The sequence below is a fragment of the Phialemonium atrogriseum genome (genome assembly GCF_030411735.1).
Source record: "Phialemonium atrogriseum strain 8032-3 unplaced genomic scaffold QBC33scaffold_22, whole genome shotgun sequence".
Taxonomy (NCBI): domain Eukaryota; kingdom Fungi; phylum Ascomycota; class Sordariomycetes; order Cephalothecales; family Cephalothecaceae; genus Phialemonium; species Phialemonium atrogriseum.
In genome coordinates, this window is record NW_026848159.1 from 231876 (window position 1) to 244779 (window position 12904).

The following is a 12904-nucleotide window of genomic DNA, read 5'->3' on the forward strand; positions in this document are numbered from 1 at the left end:
CCTAGACAAAAGGTATCTTCCGCGAGACAATCCGAATAACTCGCATGTTTCTCGGCTCCTGCCCCTTTTCCTAGCATGTCCCCGGGCTGCCGAAATGACAACCTGGCATCCCATGTTAAGCTCCTTGGATAACACCGTGCGGCTCAGCAAAGCCTATGAGAATCGAGAATCATCTGTCTCAATGCCCAGGCAAATATCAGCTCGGATGGTCGGTATTGCTGCTGTTCCTCTTCTTCTCTTTTTTTGCCCAGCGAAGGCCACACGCATTGCATAGAGTCTTCGGGCCGCTGGGGCCCTTTCGCCATTCTGGCGAATCGAGAGTTCCTGCCGACTATCAGTGATTCGTGCCCAGGGGCTAGGGCTCGGGGCCTGGGGTTCCCAGTCTTGTGCTTACCGCAGTCCGTGCAGACGTATTCCTCGGCAACCTTGAGCTTCTTCTTCTTCTCCCCTGTTCGCGGATCCCTATCAACGGGGATGGCAATGCCCACGTCTCCCTTGATCAACGCCGGGCTCGTGTTTCCGGTGGTGATACCACGGCTTCTCTCGCCCTCGCTGTACCTCAGACCGGTGAGCATCTCGATAGTATCGGCATGTGTTGCTGCTTCATATCGTGCCATCTTCTCCCTTATTGAATTTGACCGGCTGCCAGCAACGCCTTCGAGGTTTTCCTTCGTTAGGGCGGGATTCAGTGAGGACGGCTTGTCCGGCGGTGGCATGGAACTGTCTGCGGTGGTGGTGGCCGTGGCGCGAAGAAGAGCCGACCCTTGATTCGCATGCACCGTACTCTGAGACGCTGTCGTGTCGGAAACACCATCTCTGCTCTGTCGCCATGTCCTTTGCGACTCTTCAGCGTCCTCTGCCTCTTCTTCGCGGAGCTCCGCGATCCTCCGCTTCAGCCGCTCATTCTCGATCTTGTGTTCAAGAAACGAGTCGAGAAGGCCGGCGTTCTTCGTTGGGTATGGGCGCGCCACCATGAAGATGGCCTGGCAGAAGGGCGACTGATTACTGGGGTTCGGCGCGAATTTGGCGGCAGCAACGTGGGCATGGCCGAGAGCCTCGAAAATTGCCCAGTTCCCATCCTTTTTCTTCAGCCTGTAGAAAAGCCGGAGTTGATTCCCCGTGGCCATGGACTCGTGCAGCTCGGCCATAACGACGCCGATGTCGTCTGGGTGGATGAAGTCCTGAAGAAAACAGTCGAGCACGTCCTCGGGTGCGTAGCCGGCCAGAGCGCGGATGCTCGGGGAGACATATTTTATCCTGCCATTCGCGTCCACTATTTGTAGGATGTCTTTCAACTCCTCGACGACCTTCGCGGCCCAGTTCCTCCTCTTCATGAACTCGGTCAAGGTGCGGCCGCCTCCAGAGACACTCGACGGCTGTGCACTGAGGTTCTTGGCAGGCAGCGGGCCCGCATCGGCACCGGGCGCATTGCTTGGTCTGTCCTCCATGTTGGATCCTTGTTTCCCAGCCGGTCCCGAAGCCGACGGACGGTCTTGGGCCGCAGTAACAGTCGAGAAACGTTGTGACATTTGGGGGTCACCAACGTTGTCGAGGTTCATAGCCGTGCCATCAAAGCCACTGTAGGCGGAGTTGTCGAGCAGAGATAGCATATCATTGGCATCTGCGCCGAGCTGTACGATTGGGTCAGCGACAGGGAATTAGCAGCGAGAGTTCGCGCGCGCATCGGACCTGAGAGGTGGCGAGATCTGTCCCGACATTGAAGCTGCCCGCTGCCGGCCCCACAGTCCCAAAGCCGAAGATGTTCCCTGGGGGCGGTGGAGGTGCCCTATGGGACATGATGAGTTTCTGGCGTTTCAGATAACCGCGGCGCGGGGGCAAGCTATCTCGCCACGACGCTGGCGACGCATGGGCGATAGACAAGGTGGGGGTCTTATAAGCGCGGCTGCTCTTGAACCGCGGGTACACATTACAAACGAGCAAAAAAAAGTCAAAATAGAAAAAAGACAAGGCGGGCGTTCCGCGGTTGGCGATGAGAGGAGGGTAGGCCAGGAAGATTCAAGAAACGGAAGATGGAGGGGGATGGCGTGGCCTGCTGGCATGCAGTGGGCAGCGCTGTCGATCTCTGGATAAGATGGGAATTATCAAAAAGTCGGGCATGGGATTTGCTGGGGAAGAACGGGCAGTCTTTTCGAAGCTAAAACTTGGTTGGCTTAGGCTCTATGAAGCTTGGCCACACTGCCTTGCATGTTATGGATCTTCAAGGAGCTCGCAAGACAAGAAACAAGAAACTGGGCAGTTGGAAGGCAACTATCAGAAGGTTGCCGGATGCCGAGAGGTTAGGTACTGTACTGTACATATCGTATGCGCTTTAGGCATTGGGTCTTCCGCGAAATCCATGGCAGTACCTACATACTAGGTACCTACTGTAGCTATAGCACAGGGAACCTTAACCGCTAACGACCGGGACCTGGTGTACATACCTGGTTGAGGCAGGCAGGCAACAGCTAATTACTGCGGTAAAGCACCCTATGACCCACCGTACAGATCTACCAATTACCTAACCAACCCAAGTCGCGTCGAGCTCATGATAGCGCGAATCGTCTTTTAACTCCATCATCAGCCATCTGTAGGGTCTGCCACCTCCAGGGGAAGATTTGGACGGTGAAGCTCTCGACGAGGGCGTCGAACTGGTAGTGCTGCAGCCAAACATGTCTAAGATCGAGAAGCTGTCCATCCTGGGCGTCCGCTCCTTCGGGCCCGTCAACCGGGAGGCTATAGGATTCAACACGCCGCTCACCCTCATCGTCGGATACAATGGTTCAGGAAAGACGGTATGGGGAGAAATTCCACTTCTCATACCTTCCCCCGCTGACTTGTAATATTTCCAGACTATCATCGAATGTCTCAAATATGCGACCACCGGCGAGCTCCCTCCCAACAGCAAGGGCGGCGCCTTCATCCACGACCCCAAAGTATGCTTAGCTATCTGCGCCGTCTAAAATGCTGTGCTAATTCCCTGCAAGCTTTGCGGGGAGAAGGAAGTCCTCGCCCAGGTCAAACTCTCGTTCCGATCGACGGTTGGCGAATCATATGTCGTAACCCGCAATATCCAGCTTACCGTGAAGAAAACGACACGGTCCCAGAAGACCCTTGAAGGATCCCTGCTCTGTCGGAGTAACGGGGAGCGGAATGTCACGTCCTCCAAGGTGTACGACCTTGACACCATCGTCCCCGAGAAACTTGGCGTCTCCCCCGCCATCTTAGATGCCGTCATCTTCTGTCACCAGGACGAGTCACTGTGGCCTATGAGTGAGCCTTCTGCACTGAAGAAGCGATTCGACGAGATCTTCGAGGCAATGAGGTATACCAAAGCTATCGAGAACCTCAAGGTCTTGCGCAAGAAACAGGGGGAAGAGCTGGCCAAGCTGAAGATCTTCGAGGAGCAGCATAGGATCGACAAGGAGAAGGGCGACAGGGCCGAGAAGCGGTCCATCAACCTGCAGACTGAGATCGAGGACATGCGTGTCAAGTGCGATGGCATCACCGCCGAAATGGGTAAGACCCAGGAAAGGATCAAAGAAAAGCATGAGCAGGCCACCAGTTTCCTTGGCATTGTCAACGAACTCCGGAACAAGACCGAGCAATACCAGTACCGACAGGATACCGTTGAGGAGCTGCGGGGGAGCATAGAAGAGCTGCAAGAGTCTGATCAACAGCTTGCCGAGGCTCTGTCGCAGTACCAGGAACGAATCTCACGGATAGAGGAGGAGCGAGACCAAAAGGCAGACCAATACCAGGATCTTCAATCCGAGCTCAAGCTCGCTCGAGGTGACCACACCAAGAAGGTAGCGGAACTGGGCAAGCACCAGTCGGACAAGGAGAAGTACGAACGGCAGGTGGTAAATCGCGTGAAGATGATCCAGGAAGCCGCCGAACGGCACGAGATCCGGGGCTACGATGGCGATCTCGATGACCGCCAGGTCAATGCTTTCAGTGACCGTATCCAGAAGATCTTGAACGACAAGAAGCGGGAGCTTGAGCGTCTGCAGCGCCAGAATGCTCAAGAAGTTGACAAGACCACCTCCGTAATCACAGGTCTGGAGAGCAAGAAGGCATCTAGGGTGCAAGACCGTGTATTTGCCAAGCAGCGCATGGGTGCAATCGATAAGCGGACGGCTATCCTCAACGGCGAAATCACCTCGCTAGATATCGATGAGGGTTCCGAGGCTCTCCTCCAATCGAACATGAAGGACCTTGAAGGGCGACTGGAGAAGACTCGCAATGACGAACAAGCTATCGGGTTCGACAGGGAGATACAGCAAGAGAACGACCGTCTCTGGCAGCTCGAGGCCGAAGGCGAGAAGTTGAATCGAGAGCTGGTCGAGTGTACGAGGCTCGCCTCGGAACGTGCGCAGCTGGACCTTCGAAAGAAGGAACATACCGAGAAGAAGCGCAAGCTAGACACCCTCGCCAACACCTGGAATGACAAACTGTCCGGCATCATCGGTGGTCCTTGGCAACCGGAAACCATTGACTCTGATTTCCAGGCCGTTCTTAAGCGGCAGGTCGATGTCGTCTCCGACACCCGGAAACAGAAGGATGCCACACAGCAGGAGCTCAAGCAGCTGGAGTTCAAGCTTTCCACTGCGCGCGACAGGCTGAAGAAAGTGTCGGCCGAGAGTGACCGGAGCCAGAAGGCTGTTGCCACAGCCTTAAGCGAGGTGAAGAATGACACCGCATCGGTAGAGGAATATCTGGAGGAACTAGAGTCCCTCGAGACCGATGTGCAAACTTGCGAAAGGGACATCAACCTGTACGACGAGCTGAAGAAGTACTATTCCAGTGCGGAGAAGACGGCCACACGGTTTAACAAGTGTCGGCTTTGCGATCGAGATTTCAAGGATCAGCCGGCAGCCAAATCGAAGCTCCTGGAGAAGATTGCCAGCCACCTTGATGACAGCGAGAAGAAGAAGTTGCTGGAAGAAAAGGCCGACTATGACAAGTGTCTGGCCACCCTCCGGGCTGTTCGCCCCAAATACGATACGTACCAGAGACTCGAGGTTGAGTTGCCACCACTCCAGGAGGAGATCAAGGGCCTAGAGTCTCAGAGGGATGTCGTCATTCGGCGGCTAGAGGACCAGGACGCAATCTACAAGGAGGCAGATGAGAAGCGACAAGATATCGAGTCGATGAACAGGACCGTCGCGAACATCTCCCAAGCCTTCAAGGATATTGGGGACTCGGAGAAGCAAATTGAACGTCTTGCGTCCCAGCAATCGTCAAGCGTCGACATGCGAAGCGCCGAGGAAATCAACGAGCTCCAAGCAACGTGTGCCGAGCAGACCAGGACCGTGAAAGCCAAGATCACGAAGCTCAGTGCAGATAGGCAGCGGATGAGAGACGTCATGAACTCTCTGGAGCTGGAGAAGAGCGAGCTGAATAATAAAATCAACCAGGTCGTGAACCAACTGAGCAGGAAGAGGGGCCTCCAGGACCAGATTCAGAACCTCAAGGATGACCACGGCCAGCAGCGGGACATCATCCAGCAGGCCGACGCGGATCTGGAGGCACTCGAGCCGGAGATAGCCAAGGCGAGATCTATCCGCGAGGACACTCTCCTCCGAGGGCGGGCGAAGGAGCAGAAGGTTGCCGAGGAGCGTGACGGCGTGGCAAGCACAGTCAGCGAGCTGAAGATGATCGAGGGCGACATCCAAGACTACATTGACAGCGGTGGTCCGGCCAATCTTGCTTCAAACCAGCGCGCCATTGCCAATCTCGAGCAAACGGTGGCGAACCTGGAGAAGGACATGCGGGATCTGACGGTGCAGATCAACAAGTTGGGCAAGGAGATTGACAGCAGCGACCAGAAGAAGCGAAACATCGCTGACAACATCAACTACCGCAAGAACCTGCGCCTCCTCAGGGATCTAGAAGGCGACATCGCGGCCCTGAAATCACGCAACGCCGAGGATGACTACGACCGCCTGGCGCGCGAGGCTCGCTCTCTCGAGTCCCAGCACAACAAGCTGCTGGCGGAGCGCGGCTCGCTGATGGGTTCCATGAAGACCAAGGACGAGGAGCTGACGCGGCTGCTTGAGGAGTGGGAGCTGGACTACAAGGACGCGGCGCGCAAGTACCGCGAGATGCACATCAAGGTGGAGACCACCAAGGCGGCCATCGAAGATCTCGGGCGCTACGGGAGCGCACTCGACAAGGCCATCATGCAGTACCACTCGCTCAAGATGGAGGAGGTCAACCGCATCGCCGGCGAGCTGTGGCAGAGCACGTACCAAGGGACGGACATCGACACGATCCTGATCCGGTCGGACGCGGAGACGGCGACGGGCAAGCGCAACTACAACTACCGCGTGTGCATGGTCAAGCAGGACACGGAGATGGACATGCGCGGGCGGTGCAGCGCGGGGCAGAAGGTGCTCGCGTCCATCATCATCCGGCTCGCGCTGGCCGAGTCGTTCGGCATCAACTGCGGGCTCATCGCGCTCGACGAGCCGACGACCAACCTCGACAGCGACAACATCCGCTCCCTGGCCGAGAGCCTGCACGCCATCATCAAGCAGCGCCAGGCCCAGAGCAACTTCCAGCTCATCGTCATCACCCACGACGAGGAGTTCCTCAAGCACATGCAGTGCTCCGAGTTCTGCGACACCTTCTACCGCGTCAAGAGGGACGAGAAGCAGAACAGCGTCATCGTGAGGGAGAGCATCACAAAGGTCATGGAGTAGGTCCCGCGGGGGGGAAGGGAAAGGGGGCGTGTAAGTTGTTCACTATTATCCCATGGCGTGGCGTTTTGGGGGAGCGACTAGAGAAGTCTGTTTTTATCTGTACAATATGGACATGATCAGCTGGCATTTGCTTGTGGTACCTACCCAAGGTAAAAAATAGCATGGCGCTTTTGCTTGATATTTTTGACGGGCTTTGACTGAGGACGGTGCACACATCTCCTCTTGGTTGGTACAGTACCATATCAAAAGTATGAACGCGCCTGGTTTTTAGCTAGGCCGGCAGGAGGAGCAAATGTGTAGTAGGTCTCTTGCGAAAAGGGGCATTTTACAGCACCTCGTCGGCATCGTAATTGATCAACTAAACAATGTAGTAGTGGTGGTCCATCACCGCCCAACGCCTATGGATTTGAATCGTACACAGTCGTTTCGCAAATGGTATCGTATCATTCCCGCCCCGGCCTCTGCTTGGAGTCGGGCGAGGGGCCCAACCATTCCCCCCTGTATCGAAAGGAGTATACGCCTCGAGTCAGACGCCTCCACGTTTTCTTTTCTTTTCTTCTTCTTTTCACCCCGTAACTCCATCCTTCGCACCATCATCATCAGCAGCAGCAGCCGTCTCGGCCTCGCTCCCGGGCTCCTCCCCACCACCTCCAGCAGCCTCGGCCTCAGGTGCGGCCTCGGCACTATCGGCGATGACAACGTCCCCTTCAGCATCCCTCTTCGGCGGCGCGACGTCGCCATTCCCATCACCAGCTACCACGGTGGCGGCGGCGGCCCCATCGTCGTCCTCGCGGATCCTCTTGCTCGCACCGCCCTCGATATCCTCCTCGGCCTCGCGCTTCGGCGACCGCGGCACCACGGCCTCTCCTTCTGGGCTGCTGCCGCCGCTGCTGGTGCTGCCACCACCTCGCTGCTGCTGCTGCTGTTGCTCGCCGCCCCCACTCGCCGTAGGGTGGTCTGAGCGCCGCCCGACGGCGCGCTCGACGTCGATGCCGTGCATATCGACGCCGCCGACGCCGCCGGCCCCGCCCGTCACGTAGCTGCTGGTCGTCTCCTGCTGCGGGCCCGTGTCCGCCGCGCCGATCTCCTCGGGGCCCCGCGCGTGCGGTATCATCTCGTGCTCGTCGGGCATGGCCGCGTCCTCGTCCGCCGCCGCCGCCGCCGCCGCCGTGGGGGTGCTGCCGGGCGCATCGGATGCCCCCATGCCGCCGCCGCCGCCGCCGCCGCCGCCTCCCGCGTGGGGTGGTCCGGCGCCGTGGCCGTGCCGCGAGAGCTGGCTGACGGGAACAACGCCCGCGCGCTGCTCCTGGCGCAGCAGCTCGCCCTGCGTGACGCCGCGCGACACGAGGACGGCGCCCCCGCCGCCGGCGCCGGTGGACGGGATGCCGTTGACTGAGACGGAGACTGTCTCGATGCTGCCGACGCCGTTGGGCCCGTCGATGGTCTCGGTGTGCTCGGTGCGGACCTGCCCCTCCAGTGGCCGCCCGCCAGGGCCGGACTGTTGGCTGTGGCTGGAACGGTGTTGCGGCGACTGTCCCTGGTCCTGTCCCTGGCCATGGCCCTGCGCGGACAGCGGAGAGCTGCTACCCCCGGACTCGCTCCCCGTGCCGTCTTCGTCCCCGTTTGCCCGTCTGGTCAGCCACGGGATCGGCGTCAGGAGCGCGCCGCCTAGTGCTTCGTCGCTGCCGACATTATTGGCCGCGGACGTGGTCATCAGGCCGGCCTGGCCGCTCGCGCCGGCCCCGTTTGCAAGCCGCGTCATGTCGCTTATGTCTGGGATGGCTGGCGGCAACGGGTAGGTGTTGGCGCCGCTCGTGACATGGACTAGGCGGTCGAGCGCATGCAGATAGGCGGTGAGGCTGCGGTAGTGCTGCTTAGGGTGCAAGACTATCTCGGAGAGGCGCTGGACCGTGTGGGGTGGGTATTGGGGGAAGTTGACGGTTAGGATAGAGGTGATGTTGTCCAGCAGGGCATTGATGGGCGGAGGGAGAGTCCCGGGTTCGATGGGCGGTTGGAGAGGTGGTAGCATCGGGGCGGACATGGAAATAGATCGACCGGCCGGGTTTGCCGTTGCCGGCACCGTTGCGGCGGATGGGTTTGCATTCTCCTTGTTCGTCTCCTGCGACGATGACGCTGAGTCTGGCGAATGTGGAGGCTCGATCGGGTCGGAGGAGGGTAGCGGGGCAAGGAATCGTGGCGAAGGGGCGCGGGCCGGTGGCTTCGGAGGAGGAATGCGGGGAATTGGGAATTCATTATGTGCAATCTGTACAGCCGGGCGACGTCAGTAAGGCAACTGTTTCATGGTGCCGGGGTAAGCAACCTTCTCGATGCGCGACACAAGGTCTGGCAAGAGGGTCGGCCAGCCCGAGCTGTAAATAAGATTAGCCACGGTCGCAGACCAGTGGAAGGCAAAATTGGGTTTGTTGGCATACTAGTCTATGGTGCCATCTTTGGCGACCTTCCCCAGAATATCGTCATCGGTGTCAATATCCATGGTGGAGGTTGGATGCGGTGTTGCAGTAGCGAGGACTGCTCTTGAGCTTGACGCGATCGCTCAAAGTTGAGGTGAAAACAGTGACTTCGGACTAAACACGGAGACTTCCCCACTGTGTGCAATACCTTAGGCAGGTACTCGCTTTTACTGGCCAATCACCAAGGAGCTCCCGCTTTCATGTTTCAGTGCCCCTCACCGTTAGAAGCTACGAATAAATTCCTGGCCATGGTGAAGCCAAGATTGATTTGAGTTGCAAACCATCGTTCCCCGTGGCTAGGCTTGCCATTCCAGGAATGACTAGGTATTTTGGGTTTGGAGCGTGTGTTATACCTAATGACTTAATGTATCCGTACCCCTGCTCGTAGGGCAGACTTGCAGACCTGGCACGGTAGAGCCGCTCAGCCTCATGTGGAGTGGTAGTATTCCGCACTGGGAGGCGCAGCCATGCACGATGAGGTGACTGGTCTAGGATCGTGCAGACTTCCTTGTGATAAGTGTCCATGGTACGGATGTATAGGAACCTCAACGACTACCTACATTTGGTATTCACGCCTTCTGATTCCATATGAATTTTCAGAGTCGGGTGACAAGTTTGGAACCGCCATCTCAAGACAGGGTAATCATCGAGGTATTCAAGGCCGGCCCGCCGGACAGTATTTCCGGATGTTTAGGCCGGGATGAGTGAGGTCCCTGGGCCCTCGAGCTCCCGAGAATATCGGAGTCTGCGTGTTAAGGGTGAAGGCTGTTCTGCCTTGCTTGAGTGTCACGAACACTTGGCCTTGCTTCTGAAGAAAGCAAGTCACTTGCATTGGGGGCGATTACACTAGTTAAGTGACTCCCTGGCACTCCAATTGCCAGCATGCCAAACCTAGTCCCTGGGTACTCCGCCTTTTGGCCAGGGCTTTGATACAGGCGGCCTGTTCCAGAACCCGCCGCCGTTTAAGCAACTAGAAGCCGCAAGACATGGTAGATATTACTACTTTATTTTGTAATGTTCAATATTCTCGTAGCTATCAGGGTTATGTTGGACTGGACGCACTATCTGGAGACTAGAGTAGAGCTATTGCTTGGGCAACCAACCTAGAAAATCAACACTGGCTAGGTATCTACGGTACCTACTTACCTACCTAACCTAACCTACCTGGTCGATTATGCTGAAAGGGTCTGAATCTTGGGTATGAAAAGAAGGACTTCATTGAGCACTTCCCAGTCCGATCCTACAGAAGCTTCATCTTGTGAGTTGTGCAGAGAGAATTCCGGGTTGCTGGATCTCAAGCTTATGCATAGGTTCCTTGAACCACCTCGGGGCGTAGTTTAAATACAGAGCCCGATCAACAGGGGTGGTAGGTACGCTACTGGTAGAATCCGGCCCTAGCAGTGGTGCGAACACAGGGATCGCACCCTTCACAATAAGACATTGTGCCGCATTCCTTTACCAAAGAACTTGCCAGAAAGCTTCTGTTCCATATCTAAACTAGGTCCTCGAGAAACACCTTCGACGCCATTCATTGTGTGGGCAAGCAAAAGCAGGTATATTCAGGTGGTCAGCACAAAATCGAGGTCAAGACAGAATCAGCTGGGGAGGTATAGTAAGGTACAGGTGGTCCCCGGTCCCACACTAACGAACCCGCTAGGCTCTAGGCTGTCAGCCTTGGCTGTCACTAGCAAGAGGGGAGGGCTGTGTTGTGTCACCCCGTAGGGACAGGGGGCAGCAACACTGCACTTTCGGGGAGTATACTCTGGTGGGAGCCCTCTTTGCCTTTTTAATTCAATTCCGTTTCCACAATCCGGGCATCGGTTTCCTTGGCGCAACACCCTTATCAACCGTGAAAGCCATCTTCCACCTGACGTTCCGTGGTTGCCCTCGAACATCTCAGCCCCTCCGCTCGTTTCAGTCCAACCCACTGCTCCAGCAACCCCAAGCAAAAAGATCACCCCTTGCAGCCAACGAGTCGCCTCGCAATCCTCAACACCTCCTGATTCCCCTCTTGACAGCAAGGGAGACCGTTTGAGATTCCAGCACATCATATTAACCACCCCGGCACACGTTCTGCAAAAGTTTCTATGCTGGAGGAGACGACCGTGCTCCGCTGGCCGTAGATATTTATCCCAACATCTATAACTCCGTCCCAACCAACCAACGTACTGGCAAACAACCATCACGAATTGACCACATCCCGCCTGTGATTGGAATCTGATCACGGCTCCTGCACGGAGTCGACAACACCGCCCGACCTGGCTTTTCGACAGGACTCACGCGGGTCGCTATTGGCGACAGACCCTGCAATTGCTCGCGCACCTTACCAGCAGACGTACGACCACGCGAGCGAGCTCAACGGGGGATACCACTATCGAGAAGGCATGGCTCCGTCGAACGTACCCGCCTCCCGCCGGAGCAAGTTGGAGTTCCTCTCCTCCAGATGGCCTCGGCTCTTCTTCATCACCGCTTTCATACAGGCCGTCATCTGCTTGACATTTGAGTCGTAAGTCGCCAAACAGGGCATCACCTGGCAATGCTGTCCACCGTACTGACTGTCAACTCGCTAGATACGTCTTCGCCAAGTTCCAGACCAACGTCCGCGGAGAATTCAATTTCAAAAATGACGATCAGCTGAACTCGCAATACAAGACCATTCCTACCTTCCTGACCCTATTCATATTCGGCTTCATCTACCAGCTGATCCTGGTGTGGGATGCCTTACGTATGAAGAATACTATCCAGGTCATAGGAATTTGCCTCTCCAACCTGGCGTTTCTGGTGTACACGTCACTTCAGATCGATCAGATCGGATCGGCCATTGAGTTCTTAGCCGCCAAAGGTGCCATCAAGCCTATGCCTGCCACCGAGGCTGGGGTCTGGGAACAATGCCGACCTTTCCTCCTTGCCATTCCTGGTGTCCTTGCCGTCGCCACCGTCGCCATGGGCTTCCTGGCATGGAAACTGTACAAGGAGTTCGCTTGGGATATCCTGAAGCAGATTGGCGCCGACTATCGCATGAAGAAGCGCTTCCTTCACTATCAGGTAGGCCTAGGATCAAACCACCGTTTCCGGTGTCCGCTGGCTCGCAGGCAGTGGCTAACCCGGCTCTAGATCTACATTGCCCTTCTGAAGTTCGATTTCTTCTTCTTTCTGGGCTTTACCGTGCAGTTCCTTGTCATTGTCACCGGGCAGACCGACAGCGAATTCGCCCTGACCATCGTCGCGATCCCCGTCACGATCGTGATCCTCCTGTTGGCCGCCCTCTTCGTTCGACGAGAGATCAAGTTCGGCATGGCAGGCGTCATCCTGCTCTACTTCTGCGCGCTCGCCTACTTCTTCTTCAAGCTCGTCCGTATCTACCAGCCTTCCCACGCCGCACACTACCAGGCGGTGAAGCGAAGTTTGACGGCATTTGCCGTCTTGACCATCGTCCTCATCATCCTCACCATTGGCAACGCCTTCATCTGCATGCACAACTTCGGCGCCGGCCTCAGGACCCACCTCGTCAACGCGAAGGCCGAGGAGGAGAAGGAGGCCACCAACGCATATCAGCTGCAGGACCAGAAGCCCCAGCTGCCGAGCAGAATGACAATCGACTAGGGCTCTGCAACGACAAGTCCGAGGGATAGCCGAGCAAACCACCCAATTTATCCGTTCCGGGATGGAAAATAACTGTACAAAGATATGACGAACGTGACGAACCATCTCCCCCTGGTAACTCTCCTT

General features: G+C 56.7%; 4 protein-coding genes across 4 annotated transcripts; 2 read left to right on the plus strand and 2 right to left on the minus strand.

Moving 5' to 3' along the window:
* Positions 1-62: 62 nt before the first annotated feature.
* Positions 63-1944, minus strand: QBC33DRAFT_184108 (cutinase gene palindrome-binding protein). The gene is made up of 3 exons (XM_060422471.1): positions 1690-1944; positions 395-1631; positions 63-324 (listed from the first exon to the last, which is right to left on the minus strand). The coding sequence occupies exons 1-3, from the start codon at positions 1795-1797 to the stop codon at positions 197-199; spliced, it is 1473 nt and encodes a 490-aa protein (XP_060281008.1). The 5' UTR covers positions 1798-1944; the 3' UTR covers positions 63-196.
* A 607-nt stretch (positions 1945-2551) lies between these two features.
* QBC33DRAFT_184050 (AAA domain-containing protein) lies at positions 2552-6850 on the plus strand. Its single transcript, XM_060422470.1, has 3 exons — positions 2552-2792; positions 2850-2933; positions 2985-6850. Exons 1-3 carry the CDS (start codon positions 2670-2672, stop codon positions 6702-6704), a joined length of 3927 nt encoding a protein of 1308 aa, XP_060281009.1. The 5' UTR covers positions 2552-2669; the 3' UTR covers positions 6705-6850.
* A 26-nt stretch (positions 6851-6876) lies between these two features.
* On the minus strand, positions 6877-9482 carry QBC33DRAFT_496709 (uncharacterized protein). Its single transcript, XM_060425577.1, has 3 exons — positions 9137-9482; positions 9025-9073; positions 6877-8967 (listed from the first exon to the last, which is right to left on the minus strand). The coding sequence occupies exons 1-3, from the start codon at positions 9196-9198 to the stop codon at positions 7270-7272; spliced, it is 1809 nt and encodes a 602-aa protein (XP_060281010.1). The 5' UTR covers positions 9199-9482; the 3' UTR covers positions 6877-7269.
* Positions 9483-11459: 1977 nt separating this feature from the next.
* On the plus strand, positions 11460-12890 carry QBC33DRAFT_184172 (uncharacterized protein). Its single transcript, XM_060422472.1, has 3 exons — positions 11460-11681; positions 11746-12220; positions 12290-12890. Exons 1-3 carry the CDS (start codon positions 11560-11562, stop codon positions 12776-12778), a joined length of 1086 nt encoding a protein of 361 aa, XP_060281011.1. The 5' UTR covers positions 11460-11559; the 3' UTR covers positions 12779-12890.
* Positions 12891-12904: the final 14 nt, after the last annotated feature.

What these genes read in the sequence shown, in the direction of transcription:
- QBC33DRAFT_184108 (XM_060422471.1), bottom strand. Translation starts at nt 1,797, where the DNA reads ATGTCCCATAGGGCACCTCCACCGCCCCCAGGGAACATCTTCGGCTTT. An exon ending in CAGATCTCGCCACCTCTCAG is followed by an intron (nt 1,632 to 1,689) that starts GTCCGATGCGCG and finishes CCAATCGTACAG; the next exon opens with CTCGGCGCAGATGCCAATGA. An exon ending in ATACGTCTGCACGGACTGCG is followed by an intron (nt 325 to 394) that starts GTAAGCACAAGA and finishes GATAGTCGGCAG; the next exon opens with GAACTCTCGATTCGCCAGAA.
- QBC33DRAFT_184050 (XM_060422470.1), top strand. Translation starts at nt 2,670, where the DNA reads ATGTCTAAGATCGAGAAGCTGTCCATCCTGGGCGTCCGCTCCTTCGGG. An exon ending in ACAATGGTTCAGGAAAGACG is followed by an intron (nt 2,793 to 2,849) that starts GTATGGGGAGAA and finishes TAATATTTCCAG; the next exon opens with ACTATCATCGAATGTCTCAA. An exon ending in CCTTCATCCACGACCCCAAA is followed by an intron (nt 2,934 to 2,984) that starts GTATGCTTAGCT and finishes ATTCCCTGCAAG; the next exon opens with CTTTGCGGGGAGAAGGAAGT.
- QBC33DRAFT_496709 (XM_060425577.1), bottom strand. Translation starts at nt 9,198, where the DNA reads ATGGATATTGACACCGATGACGATATTCTGGGGAAGGTCGCCAAAGAT. An exon ending in AAAGATGGCACCATAGACTA is followed by an intron (nt 9,074 to 9,136) that starts GTATGCCAACAA and finishes TCTTATTTACAG; the next exon opens with CTCGGGCTGGCCGACCCTCT. An exon ending in TTGTGTCGCGCATCGAGAAG is followed by an intron (nt 8,968 to 9,024) that starts GTTGCTTACCCC and finishes CCGGCTGTACAG; the next exon opens with ATTGCACATAATGAATTCCC.
- QBC33DRAFT_184172 (XM_060422472.1), top strand. Translation starts at nt 11,560, where the DNA reads ATGGCTCCGTCGAACGTACCCGCCTCCCGCCGGAGCAAGTTGGAGTTC. An exon ending in ATCTGCTTGACATTTGAGTC is followed by an intron (nt 11,682 to 11,745) that starts GTAAGTCGCCAA and finishes TCAACTCGCTAG; the next exon opens with ATACGTCTTCGCCAAGTTCC. An exon ending in AGCGCTTCCTTCACTATCAG is followed by an intron (nt 12,221 to 12,289) that starts GTAGGCCTAGGA and finishes ACCCGGCTCTAG; the next exon opens with ATCTACATTGCCCTTCTGAA.